The sequence below is a fragment of the Ochotona princeps genome, chromosome 5, assembly GCF_030435755.1.
Source record: "Ochotona princeps isolate mOchPri1 chromosome 5, mOchPri1.hap1, whole genome shotgun sequence".
Classification (NCBI taxonomy): domain Eukaryota; kingdom Metazoa; phylum Chordata; class Mammalia; order Lagomorpha; family Ochotonidae; genus Ochotona; species Ochotona princeps.
In genome coordinates, this window is record NC_080836.1 from 67186281 (window position 1) to 67200710 (window position 14430).

At 44.5% G+C, this 14430-nt stretch overlaps 1 protein-coding gene across 1 annotated transcript in view; it reads right to left on the reverse strand.

Moving 5' to 3' along the window:
- The window catches only part of HIBCH (3-hydroxyisobutyryl-CoA hydrolase), a 75845-nt gene that overhangs the window by 28280 nt on the left and 33135 nt on the right, over window positions 1-14430 (reverse strand). Inside the window, exon 6 of the mRNA XM_012931528.2 lies at window positions 7887-7939. Within this exon, the coding sequence (XP_012786982.2) occupies window positions 7887-7939 (53 nt within the window). The remainder of the gene's footprint in view (window positions 1-7886; window positions 7940-14430) is intronic.

Sequence of the window (14430 nt, forward strand, 5' to 3'; positions counted from 1 at the left end):
CACCCATGTAACAAAAAACAGATCGACAAGGACAAAACATTAATTTATCATCATGTAATCATAGGAAATATCCAGGAAAAGTGAGAAGTCTCCTCAAGACTAGAGCTCAGTCTTAGGGTCTCTTTTAACTAACAGCAAGCTGTAGTGAGGCAAGTAACGGCAAAGTGGAAATGCAAGGTAAACAAGAGTAAGTTACTTGTTCTCTTTCCAATACAGAGGGAAACAGTACACTCAACACTAAAATTCTACCCAAAATTCTGAAAAGAAAAGCTTTTTGAGTAACTGCACTAAGCCCAACACCAGCATCTGAGAACCTATGAGGAAATGCAAATTTTCCAGCTACACTCCCAAGTGACTACATGGGAGGGAGGAAGTGTTTGAACAAGTCCTCCCACACAGATTCTAACATGTTAAAGTTTGAAAATCATTCTCTTGGGGAATTCAGAAGGAGGTTCACTGAACCACACGGCAGTTAAGGATCTGTACATCACCACTTCTTAGCCTTACCATCATAGTAGTGTCACCAGAGGACTTGAAAAACGCCTGTCTGTGGGAGGGTTTGGCCTAGTGAGTTAGAAACTGGCTGCAGCACCTGTCTCCTCTATCAAAGTGCCTGGGTTCAATGCCTGGTTCCAGCTCCAGACTGGAGCTTCCAGTTCATGCAGACTCTGGAAGGAAGAGGAATGATTTGTGTGACTGAATTCCTGCAACCCCTGTGGAAGACCTGGATTGAGCCCTCAGCTCTGGCCCTGACCAAGTCTCGGCTGTTGGGGGGCATCTGAGAGTGAACTAGCAGATAGGAACTCTATCTATGTCTCTCTCTAATTAAAAAAAAAAAGTATAGGTCTCATATCAACATCCAACTTAATGACTTAATAGTTAAGGAGGTTGTGAAGTATAAGCACTAGGAACAGGATTTAGGTCTTCCAAATGATTTGAAATACCAATCAAGGTTGAAGGTAAAGGATTTAGAGAATTTCACTTTTTAAATCTAGAGGTCATGAGTCAGATTGAATGATAAAAGCTACACAATTTACTAATTTACTATGTACAGAACTGTTTTCAATAAAAAAATTATCTAGTATATACTATGCATCCCTAGTTGATATGGGAAGGTTGGGAAAAAAAAGCATAATTGTTTTGACTTACAAAGCATCCAACATAGTGGGGGAGATTAAGAAACATTACAGGGTAACTAAAAACAAAGCACAGATACCAAACTTGGGAGTGGCACTGTGGTACAGCTGATAAGGCTGCTGCCTCTAACACTGGCATTCCACACTGGCATCAGGTAGTCTGACTGTCCTACTCTCAGCCAGCTCCTTGTTAGTGGCCGGGAAACAAGCAGCAGAGGATGGCACAAGTGTTTAGGCACTGTTCACATGGGATATGAGGGGGAAAAACTTCTAGCTCCTGGTTCCTGGCTCTGGCCTGGCCCAGATGTGGCCACTGCAACCACGTAGGGAGTAAAACAGTGGATAGAAGATCACACTCTCTCAAATAAGTAAATACATAAGTAGATAGATAAGTAAAGAAATACTCAAATAATTTTTTAAAATGCCAACCTTAGGGGGCCAGCACCATGGCTCAATAGGTTAATCCTCCACCCTATGGTACTGGCATCCATATGGATGTCAGTTCATGTCCCAGCTGCTCCACTTTCCCTCCAGCTCCCTGTTTGTGGCCTGGAAAAGCAGTAGAGGATGGCCCAAGTCCGTAGGGCCCTGCACCTGTGAGGGAGATCAGGAAGAAGCTCCTGGCTGCTGGCTTCAGATTAGCTCAGCTCTGGTTGTTGTGGATATTTAAGGAGTCAACCAGTGGATGGAAGACTTTCTCTGTCTCTCCCTCTCTCACTGTAAGATTGGCCTTTCAAATAAAAAAAAAACTTAAAAAAAGAGTACAGGATACAGCGACTCAATGGAGAAGATATCACATCAAACTGTCAGACTACATGTAACTACCAAGAAAGAGTCCATAAGGATGCATGGAAGAATAGAAAAGAGTTGCTACTCTCATTTGGGATTCCTCAGTTGAACTACAAATCACTGCAAATAATAAGCCTATTTTCTCAATTCTCCCAAGGATGATACATAATTAGTACTATCAAAAAGCACAAGATAGGAATAGAAGAAAATTTATTAGATGCAACAGATATCTTAGGGAAATGGTCCTTAAACTTAATGTGACTCACAACCACTTCTATAGAGCCTGTTCACTTTGAGCCTGGCCAAGAGTTTAACTCTGAAGTGGGATGCAAGAATATACATTTCTAACAAATTTCCAATGACAGTCAATTTTTATTGCATGATTGTATCTTAATGCCTTAGGGCACTAAGATTTGATTCTCTTGTGAAATTCCAGTCAAGAAAAGCTGGCATAAACACATTTCAATTTGAAAATCATTTGTGCATGTTAAAATACAGAAAACGGAGGCCAAAAGGAAAAAGTAGCAGCATCCTTACTCCCATTCAAGACATTACATTGGCTTGTTTCATTACAGTTTTTTATTCAGCAAAAAAAATGAAATATTCTTGGCTTTTACCTACATAGAAATGTAAGCAAAATCTATACATGTTGTAAAGACAGAAAAACATGGCCAGATGGATTTGGAAGAGGTGAGTTACAGCAATGACCCTTCTTAGTTTCTATAAAAGTTCTTCCAATAAACAGCACCAAAGGGCAGTTCACCAATACTTTTTTTTTTTTTAAGAAAAAAAAATGTGTGTATATATATTCACCTGAAAGGTAGTTACAGAGAGGGAGATCCACTACTCAAATGGCAGCAATGACCAGGCTGGGTCAGACCAAAGCCAAGAGGCAGGAGCTTCATCCAGGTCTCCCAGGGGGCTGGCAGAGGCACAAGCAACTTGGGCCATCCACTACTTTCCTGGACACATTAGCAGGGAACTGGATCAGAAGTTGACCAGCCAGTCTCAATATGGGATGCTGGCAACCCAGGTGACAGCTTAACTTCCATGCCACAATGCCAGGCCCTTACCAATCCCTTCATATCAAAACTAGTGTTTAGTTATTCATTTTGGGTGATCTCTTAGCCAACTAGAGTTATTGAAATGTTTTCAATAGTGATAAGTCAGCAACACATTTTCCAAACTGATTCATTTATGATTATATTTTTCTTTCACATTTGTACCAAATGACAACTTGGGTAGAAAACTCTTGGATCTTAAAACTTCATTTCATAAATCTTTCAAATCCACTGACTTATGGCACTCTGAGTAAGAGATCTGAAGTGAGATTGACGTTCTCCCATACATAACTTGATTTCACAAATCATCCCTGCATTCTGACTCCTTGGGCTATATATTTTGCAGTTGGCTTTATATTTGTTGAACTTTAAAGTTTTCAAAAAACTTTACCCAATATTTTATTTAGATATGGGTCTGTTTTCATTGATTCTATTGCTATAAAACACAGTTTCCTCTATACACAACTTGGGGATTTTTATGTTTACTTAAAGCAGTCATCTTCATTTCTCTTCCAAGTGTTTGATTTACTTTCTATAGGATAGTTATCATATCTCTGTCAGGTTCCCAGTCTGTCTCTTTCATAGGCACGACTGCAAAACATTTGCTCTCATCATTTTTATCTTTTTAAAATGTTTTGTGAAAGCTTAGGTTTGTCTTCTTCAAAGTCACCATATATAATATTAATTTCAACTCCAATCTATTACATTCAAAGTAGAATGGCAGTTACCTCAGAGCTTTCTTTCCTGTTTTATTGGGGTCACACTTTTTCCTCTATAAGATATTGGGTATGCCCTTTGATGTTAGTTTTGCTTAAAAAAAAAAAAAAGAAACAGTAAAAGGAAAAGATTTACTTGCTTATTTGAAAGGCAAAGTGTCAGAGCCCAAGGAAGGGGGAGAGACAGACAGACAGACAGGAAAGGAGCAAGACAAAGATCTTTAATCTGCTAGTTCACTTGTCAAGTAGCCACAACAGCCAGGACTGGGTTAGACCAAAGTGAGAAGGCCTGCATGGAGGTGACCCACAAGACAGAGTGCTTGGATCTTCATCAGATTCCTTCACAGGCACATCAGTATATATGTTGGATTGGAGAGTGGCCAAGACTCAAATGAATACTCTAACACAGAATGCTGGTATCACAAGAAGTGGCTTAACCTGTTATGGTTCAAGGCTGGCCTCTGACTCCTTTATTTCCTTTTTTCCCTAGTTTACTTGTAGTCACAGACAGCATTTATTCAACACTTCAGGTGTTGTTTCCACAGAACTTGGATTTCTTCATGTTAACAACTGCTTGACAAAGAAAGCATAACCTATGTACACTCAGTGTTTACTAACAAGCAGAGAGGAGCAGACTGCCCTCGATTCTACATTTTAATTACACAGCTGATAGTAGTATCCTTCCCAAAGAGATGTGCAAATCTAAGTAATCTCCAATGTCTGAGACTTCATTTAAAGCAGTTCCACTACAAGGACTTCTTAAATTCCAAATAATTAAATCTAACACATTGAATAAGCACAGATTTTCAAAGTCCACAATTTGGCCTATCACTACCTACTTACCGAAGCCCTATTTGTTACATGTCAGAACAGCTACCTCAAAATATGGCACCTTAGAGGTCTCTCTCTTGCATTTCCACCACTGTCTAAGGGAAAGCTGGACATAAAGAAACTCCTTCACTGAACTCTTAAAATTACATCATTTAGACCTCCTGTGACAGGTGCCCTGTCTCATTATCTGAAGAACAGGAATGACAGAGGCGTCCGGAAGAATCTGAACAAGCCTTGTCATATTTTTCCCAGCTTATCATTGGATTATATTCTTTCTGTCCAATCATACTTCTGTATGACTGTCAATTCTCATTTAACCTAAGCACAGAAATATTTTCGTTGTATCTCTGAATATTTCAAAAGGTCTCTATCGTGTAAAACTGAGTAACGTGCTTCAATGTCTCTCACGAACCTGTCTTTTATGAAAAGGATATCAACACAGAACAGAGTGTGGGTCGAGCCAGGTTTGGTCGTGACAACAACCAGTCCACAATATGGAATGCCAAGCTGAGGTTGCCTGTACTGGATGTGACTGCAGCACCTACCCAGCACACGTGAGAACCAGGAAAGGAGGGGCCAGATCCAGTAGGGGGAATATGGGGGGTTTCCCCTGCTGGACAGCTACTCCCACTGGAGAGGATGAGCTGGGATGGAGCAGACCAGACTAAGCAGGGCTACAATACCTGTGCGCCTCATGTGGACTAGATCAGGGAAAAGCCAAGAGAAGCTGATTATTCCTACTGGTGCAAACAAAATTAGAGTGGGTGAGGATTGTTTGGGCTTAGCCACAGCATCAGCTGGCAGAAGCTGGCACTGGGGGCTAATTCTGTCAAGTCAAACCACAGAACCACCTGGAGAGTGCATAATCCAGGAGTGGGAGAGTCCTGGGAGGGAAATAGTGGGCTCCTCCCTCTTGGGTTACCACTCCCACGGGAGGGCATGAAAACTAGAACGGGGGCTGGGGTGGCTAGACAGAGAGGCACCCAACAACATCCGTGAGGGCTGGAATGTGGAGCTGGTTAGATGGAATGAAGCTTTAATACCGATTGACAAGTACGAGAGCCAAATGGGATGTAGGACAGACTGGACTAGTCTGCTACACAGACTGGCAAACTGGGTAGGGGGCGGGCCTGGTGGGGGTTACTGTGGGTTACTCCAGCTAGGCTGCAGCTCCCACTGGTTTATGTGAGGGCTGAGTATGTGCTGGGCAAAACCAGGCTGGACTGCAACACCCATTGGTTCCAGTGGAAGTCGGGGCTGAAAACAGAACCAACTCAGCAATTGCAACCACCAGCTGATCGTGGAGATGGACTGTGCCAGGCCCTGAACTTGCTAGAACATACAAGAATCTGGTCTGGGAACACCTCAGACAAAGTTTCTTTGGGGATCTCCCCAATCGAATTTCCAGACTCAGAACCCTAGCCAAGAAAAGACAGAAGACAGAACAAGTCAATCAACTACCCCAGCCATATGTTGGCAGTGAAAAACTGGGCAAACAAAGACTCTAGGATGGACTATGTTAATCAGTGGATTCTTCAACGACCTCACCGAGCTGGGAGTGGTGAGACTGGCAGCGAGTCATAACTGTTGAACTACTAAAGCCACTTGATCAAGAATCTAGGAGCATGCCCCACATCTGGGACCTGGGGTGGGTGGGAAACTGGGTGGGGCTTCTCCCTCAATATCCCCCTTTATCTCAGATACATGAAGAAACAATATGGAAATAATAGTCTTACCCACTTTCCTGTAGCCCTTGAACCTTTTTTACCCTAATTAACTATGTAAAGATTGTAAAAATATAATAAAAAAAATGGGGAAAAAAGATATCAGCCATGATCTATGGGATGAGTAAAAAAGAGATAATTCTTTTTCGCCCCTACAGTACTTTTTTAAAAAAATTTTTCATGTTAATTACATGGTTGATCAGAATGGGAAGGATTGAGGTTAAGGGATAAATGGGTGAAATCATTATTTCCAAATTTGCTATTTCTTCTTCTTGTATCCAGGGGAAGGGGAGAAATAGATGGGGAAGCCACACCCAGTTTCCCAAATGTCTCAGTACCCAGGGATGGGGAACCGCCTTCCGATATCCACCCAGGGGTCTGGTGTATGCATGTTCCAAGGGTTCTGCCCAAGAGGTTTGGACAGTTCTGAAATGCTGTCAATTTCACTGATCCAAATATGTTACGGCCTCCCAATGTCTACTGCCTGATATGGTCAGACTCAAGTCTCCATTCATCCAGATTTTTGCTGTCATCATTTGGCTGGGGTACTCGTTTAATTTGCTCTGTTCTATTTCTTCTGCTATGGTACCAAATGGGCTGCCATATTCTCCATGTGCATCACGGTCTGTGTCCACTGCTGGGTTAGTAAGACCAGGGTACAGAGGATCCAGCAGGTCTCAAGTCACCAGGCTTGAGCCCTTGGGCCCACCTGCAAGAGGGGGTCCTGGGTTCATGAGCTCCAGGGGTGGAAAATCCCACGGGGCTCAGGTTGCCTGCCTGGTCTCTTGCCCACCTGTGAGGTGGGTGCCCGTTTCATGAATCTGGGGGGCAGGGAATCTAGCGGGGCTCGGGTCGCCTGGCCCAGGTCCTTGGACTTGCCTGCAAGAATATGTCCTCCTACAATACCTTTTTAAGATCAGCTCAATGCACCACCTCCTCCAAGAAGCTGTCCAGAAGACGCAATCTAATCCCTCACTTCAATAAACGTTTGTCTTTAGTCAGAGCCACATGATTTGCCACTTGTATGATTTCTACAACTCCATATCAAGTATTCAAGGACACTTACTTTAGACTTCTTTGAAATAACACTGGGGCAAAATAACTAGTGCTCAACTAGCAAAAATGAAGTTTAGCAAACTTCAAGAAGAATCCAGACACTCCTCAACTAATATGAAATTTTGTTCAGTTGATACAATTTTGGCAACACTTCCCATTAGTCTACGGAAAAAAAAATTTCAACATCTTAATTTCTTTTCTGAAGCAATTGTTATCACTTTGGAAGTAGAATGGATAGATATGATGCACACAGATAGGTAGAAATACAGATATATATATTTTTTAATTTTTTATTTCATATATTTCTTAAAATGAAATTTGCTGAAGTTGCTTTAAACAGCTAGCAATTCAAAAGGTTAAAATAGTATGTAAATAAGATGTAAAATAGTCTTTTGGGTTTAAATGGTCCAATGATATAAGCAAATATTACATCAAAAATCCAACAATCCAAACTATACGAGTTAGTTTCAATGAGTCCTATTGTATAATATTCACAACCTTACCTCCTGTAAGCAATTCTTATTTTTAATCCAATTCACTCACACCAACAAGGAGAGCAAAAAATCTACTTACCCCACCCATTGTAATTCCATCAATAAGTGCAACATATGGTTTCTGGCAACAAGCTAAAAGAAACAGAGCTGAAATTAGTTGCAATGTTTAAAATATTTACTTTTATCAAAAATAATATGAACTCTTTTCCCAGTATTTTTGCAAAGTATCAAAGATGGCTAAATAATGTTTAAGTCAGTGTATATATATTCTTACTTGTCTATTCATTATCATTTAATAACTTCAATTTGAATAAAGGCTTTCTATAACTCAGCCACTGACAAATATAATTACCATCTTCCTTTTAACTCACCAATGTTTGTATACACAATTATGTTTTAAATAATATACTTGTGTTCTATGCATCTAAAAAGTATCTGGGGGCCAGTGTCTGGGTAGAGCCAGGTAGGTAAGTCCTTGCAATGCCGGTATCCTGTGTTAGAGGGCTGTGTCAAGCCCTGGCTGCTCCATTTCCCATCCAGCTCCCTGCTGATGTGCCTGAGAAAGCAGAAGCTGGCCCAAGTGCTTAAGCTCCTGCTACCCACACAGGTTCTGGCTTCAGCCCACACTAGTGCTGGCTGTTGTGGCCATCTGGAAGTGGAGGTTCATTCTCTCTCCTTTTCCTTCTCCCTGTCAAACAAATAAATCATTTTTTAAAGTATCAAGATACATTCCAAATGGAGCCTACAGAAACAAACCTAGACTGTGATTTAGAAGGCTTCAGTTCTGGTCTCAGTTCAACAGGGCATTAAATGACACTCAGAGATGTCCCACTTACAAATGAACTTAGGTGTGCCTCAACTTACAGTGGGATTTTGTTCCAATAAGCCTATTTTAAGCTAAAGTTACTGTAGGTCAAAAATATACTTACTATACCTCACCTCTCATCACAGCTTGGCAGTGCAACACAATATAGAGCATCATTGCTTATCTTCATGGCATACAATGGACAGAGCGGATGCTTGCCTCTGCTGCCCAGCATTATAAGTGCATTTTTTAAAACATCACTATCCCAAGGAAATATCAAAAGGTGAAAACAGTGGCCAATGCTGTGGTATAGCACGTGTGGCGCTGGCATCCCATGTAAGCACCAGTGCATGTCCCGACTGCTCCACTTTCAATCCTGTTCCCTGCTAAGAGCCTGAGAAAAGAGTAGAACCAAGGACTATGTCTCTATACCCACACAGGAGACTCCCAAGTTCCTGGCTCCTGGCTTCCACCTGGCCCAGCTCCAGCCATTACAGCCATGTGGGGAGTGAACCAGCGGATGGATGATCACTGTCTCACCTTCTCTCTCTGTAACTCTTTCAAATAAACATATCTTCAAAAAAAAAAAAGAATACGGTTTCTATTGAATGTTTACTTCTTTGCAGCCAGTAAGTCAAACTATCAAGTCATGGAGCATCTGTAAGATGGTATTTTTTTTTAAAGATTTACTTATTTTTATTACAAAGTTAGATATACAGAGAGGAGGAGAGATAGAGAGGAAGATCTTCCGTCCGATGATTCACTCCCCAAGTGACCGCAGCAGATGGTGCTGCGCGCCGATCCGAAGCTGGGAACCAGGAACCTCTTCCAGGTCTCCCACGCGGGTGCAGGGTCCCAAGCTTTGGGCCATCCTCAACTGCTTTCTGAGGCCGCAAACAGGGAGCTGGATGGGAAGTGGAGCAGCCGGGATTAGAACTGGTGCCCATATGGGATCCCAGTGTGTTCAAGGTGAGGACTTTTAGCCGCTAGGCCACGCCGACGGGCCCATGTAAGATGGTATTTTTACAGATTTTAAGCACAAAGTAATATTCTTTTAGTTCACATATATATGTAGTAAAAATACAAAATATGGGCCAGAAAGATACACTACAAATTAATGACAATGGTCAGTCTGAGGAGGAATAATGGTTACATCCAGTGATAGAAAAGAATGGCACTGAGGAAAGGAACAAAACGGACACAACTGTAACTTTGAGACTTACATCACTGTGTTTCTTTTAAAGGAATTTTAAAACATTGAAAGAAACATAATGCTGATATCTGTTCATTATCAGCTGGTGAGTATGCAAGTTTTGTTACTCACTGTAACCATTTAAATGCAGATTTACAGAGAGACAGAGATCTTCTATCCACGGCTTCACTCCCCAAATGACTGCAATGGCTGGAGGTGGGCTATCAGGAAACCTGAAGCCAGAAGCTTCTTTTGGGTCTCCCACACGGGTGCGGTTGCAGGAGCTCAAGGACTCAAGACATCCTCCATTGCTTTCCCAGGTCATAATCAGGTAGCTAGCTCAGAAGGTGACCAGCCAGGACCTGAACCAGCACCCATATACGATGCCTGCACCACAGGTAGAGGATTAGCTTACTAAACCACCACACCAGCCACGGAACTTAACTTGAAACACATGTTTGATTGAAGTAAATGCTGTTTCACTGCTAATGAAACCCGAAACCTTGTCTGCAAAGAAATCTTTGTCCTTGTAGTATTAGAAAACGATGCTCTGGGTGGGTTCCAGGATGGGGCGTCCTGCTCAGATCCTGACTCCAGCCACCATGTGCACGTGGTGAGCTGTCCCCGGGCCTGCCTGGGCTCCAGGGCTGCTTCCTTTGGGGTGAGTACACTGAGGTGGGAAGTCTCCGTGACTGGGTAGGTCTGGGGCCCACCCACCGCCCTCATTGGGCGGTGAATGGGATTGGGGAGGGGCACGACCTTGGTCCTGGGGATTTAAATTTCCAGCAGCCTCTCGGCTGTGGGTGGGCTCCAGGATGGGGCCTCCTGCTTGGATCCCGACTCCAGCCACCATGTGCATGTGGTGAGCTGTCCCCGGGCAGCCAGTGTGCCATTTGGCGCCAGGCTCTGCCTGCTGGCCGCCCGGCTGGGAAGCTCTGGGGTATTGGTTGTCTGAATTGCTGCTTAGCTAACTCCAGGTTGATCCCACTCAGCTTCTGAGATCTGAGTCAATCCTAAAGATTCCCAATGGCAGTAACTCTTTCTTTGAAGAACTTGTAATCACTGAACAATGCTGAGCAGTGAACACCAGTTCATGCAAAAGCTAAGGCTCGGGGCTTGTCCAGCAAGATATCCTTTTACCTGACATGATGATGGATCAGGAGACTGGTCACATTAGGCAGGGCCATAACATTAACTAGCACTCGAGAGCCATATCTGGGGGCAGATTCTGTGTGGGATGTGTGGGCCAAACCCTGTGGAAAGTCTAGCCCCACTGGTAAGCCCAACAGTTTGGGTGGTTTTGGATTAACCTAGGCGTGACCAAGGAGCCTGCCATCAATCACAGGTAAAGGAACCCGCAACAGTCTGGACTTGTCAAGGCAGCAGCACCCGAATGTGCATCCTGAATAGGGTGTGGGGTGGGCCGGGCTGCAACATTCACCAGCTCATAAAAGGCCAAATGGAAGGTCAGACTGCGCTGGGCACTGTCCTAAAACCCATTGGCATGTATGAGAACTGGGTCTGGGAGTGGATCAGGTGGAGGAACTTGGGAAACTCTCCTGGGGAGTCATAGCTCCCGCTGATGAACATGTGGTCCAGACCTGGGGGTCGGACAAGCTGGGCAAAGGAGCTCCAACAGCTGGCTAATTTGTGGGTTGGTAATGGAAGGAGATGTACTGGGCAAGACTGAGCAAACCTTAGCCTACAAAGTGAAACTAGAAGCCAGAATGGAGCACAGGTCATGCTGAGCTGGGGTCTTAAACCTACTGGTCTGCATGAGTCAGGGACGCTAAGCCACAGTGTCTAAGGCAGAGGCTGGGACAAGTGAGGGACTGGGCCAAGCTGAGTTAGAGCAGCCACTGGAATGTGCATGATCTGTGGCTGGGAGCGGGCCTGGTTGGGGAGCTAAGCGGACACCCTAACTGGGTTGAGGTTCCCACCAAGGGGCACGTGGACTGGAATGGGGGCTGCGTTCTAACTAGGAAACAGTTGTAGTCTCCCTTGGCACAAGTGTGGACTGGGATGGGATGCACCAGGCCAGGCCAGACCCCAACACCATGTGGTGTCCTGGAGAACCAGAATAAATGTGGGACTGACTAGGCTATGTCTCAAACCCCTACTGAGCCATATGTGAGCTGTATGTGGGTATGGACGAGCCATGACTGGGCTGAAACATCCAACAACAAGAACCAGAATGGGGTGAAAACCAGCCAAGAAAAGCCACTGTTCCTGCTAGGACAGGAGGTGAACTGAGTAGGGCTGGCTCATGGACCCCCTGGTATGTGCAAAATCTGGCATTGTGAGGGGTTCTGATGGAGGAGCCTGGGCAACTCCTCTGGCAGGACACAATCCCTGCAGGTAAGCGCAAGAAGCATGATAGGAAACAGCCCAGAGTAGGCCATGGAAAGTTTCCCACTGGCATACATTTGGCATAGGTCGGGGGCAGAACAGGCTGAATCAGTTCATGGCATCCACTGGCAAATCCGAGCACCAGAACAGAGTGTGGGTTTAGCCAGGTTTGGTCGCAACGAAAACCAGTCCACAATATGGAATGCCAAGCTGAGGTTGCCTGGAACCGGATGTGACTGCAGCGCCTAACCAGCACACGTGAGAACCAGGAAGGGAGGGGGCAGAGCCAGCACAAGGATTAAGGGGCTGGTCCCCTCACCGGACAGCTACTCCCACTAGAGAGGAGAGCGTGGGCTGGGATGGGGACAGGCCAGACTAGGCAGGGCTACAACACCTGTGCGCCTCATGTGGACTAGACCAGGGAAAAGCCAAGAGAGGCTGATTATTCCTACTGGTGCAAACAAAATTAGAGTGGGTGAGGGTTGTTTGGGCTTAGCCACAGCATCAGCTGGCAGAAGCTGGCACTGGGGGCTAATTCTGTCAAGTCAAACCACAGAACCACCTGGAGAGTGCATAATCCAGGAGTGGGAGAGTCCTGGGAGGGAAATAGTGGGCTCCTCCCTCTTGGGCTACCACTCCCACGGGAGGGCATGAAAACTAGAACGGGGGCTGGGGTGGCTAAACAGAGAGGCACCCAACAACATCCGTGAGGGCTGGAATGTGGAGCTGGTTAGATGGAACTAAGCTTTAATACCGATTGACAAGTACGAGAGCCAAATGGGATGTAGGACAGACTGGACTAGTCTGCTACACAGACTGGCAAACTGGGTAGGGGGTGGGCCTGGTGGGGGTTACTGTGGGTTACTCCAACTAGGCTGCAGCTCCCACTGGTTTATGTGAGGGCTGAGTATGTGCTGGGCAGAACCAGGCTGGACTGCAACACCCATTGGTTCCAGTAGAAGTTGGGACTGAACACAGAACCAACTCAGCAATTGCAACCACCAGCTGATCGTGGAGATGGACTGTGCCAGGCCCTGTGCTTGCTAGAACATACAAGAATCTGGTCTGGGAATACCTCAAAGTTTCTTTGGGGATCTCCCCAATCGAAATGCTGGACTCAGAACCCTAGCCAAGAAAAGACAAAAGACAGAACAACTCAATCAACCAACTCAGCTATATGTTGGCAGCGAAATATTGGGCAAATGAAGACTATGATGGACTATGTCAATCAGTGGATTCTTCAATGACCTCACCGAGCTGGGAGTGGTGAGACTGGCAGCAAGTCATAACTGTTGAACTATTAAAACCACTTGAGCAAGGATCTCAGAGCATGCCCCACATCTGGGACTTGGGGTGGGTGGGAAACTGGGTGGGGCTTCTCCCTCAATATCCCCATTTACCTCAGATAGAAGAAGGAAACAATATGGACATAATAATCTTGCCCACTTTCCTATAGCCCCTGAACCTTTTTACCGTAATTAACTATGTAAAGATTGCCAACAATATAATTTTTAAAAAATTTTAATAAAAAAAAAAAGAAAACAATGCTCTGAGCCCAGCACAATAGCTTAGTGGCTGAATTACTCACCTTGCATGCACTGGGATCCCATATGGGCACCAGTTCGTGTCCCGGCTACTACTTCCTTTCCAGCTCACTGCTTGTGGCCTGGGAAAATAGTAGATGATGGCCCAAAGCCTTGGGACCCTACATCTGCATAGGAGACCAGGAGGAGGCTCCAGGCTCTTGGCTTCGGCTAAGCTCAGCTCCATCTGATGTAGCCACTTGGGGAGTGAACCAGTGGATGGAAGAGCATTCTCTGTCTCCTTCCCTCTGTAAATCTTCCCAATAAAAAAAAAGTAAATCTTGAAAAGAAAATGATGCTTCTTTCTATCAAGAAAACTGGGACCTAAGTTCTTCTTTTGCAAGACAGCCAAGTGTATGATCAGGAATCTATATTTATCTTTCTTTCTTAATTCATTTACCTACTTACTTATTTATTTGAAAGGCAGAGTCACAGAGTAAAACAGAGATCTTCAACCACTCATTCTCTTTACAAAAGCCACAATGGGTATGACAGGGCAAGGCCAAAGCCAGGAGCATAGAATTTCATCTGGGTCTCCCACATGGGTACCAGAGCCAAAAGACTTGGGCAATCTTTCACTGCTTTCCCAGGCACATTAGCAGTGAGCTATGTCCAAAACAGAGCAACTAAAACTCAAACTGGCACTCATGTGGAATGCTGGCACTACATGCAGCAATATACCCACCACACCACA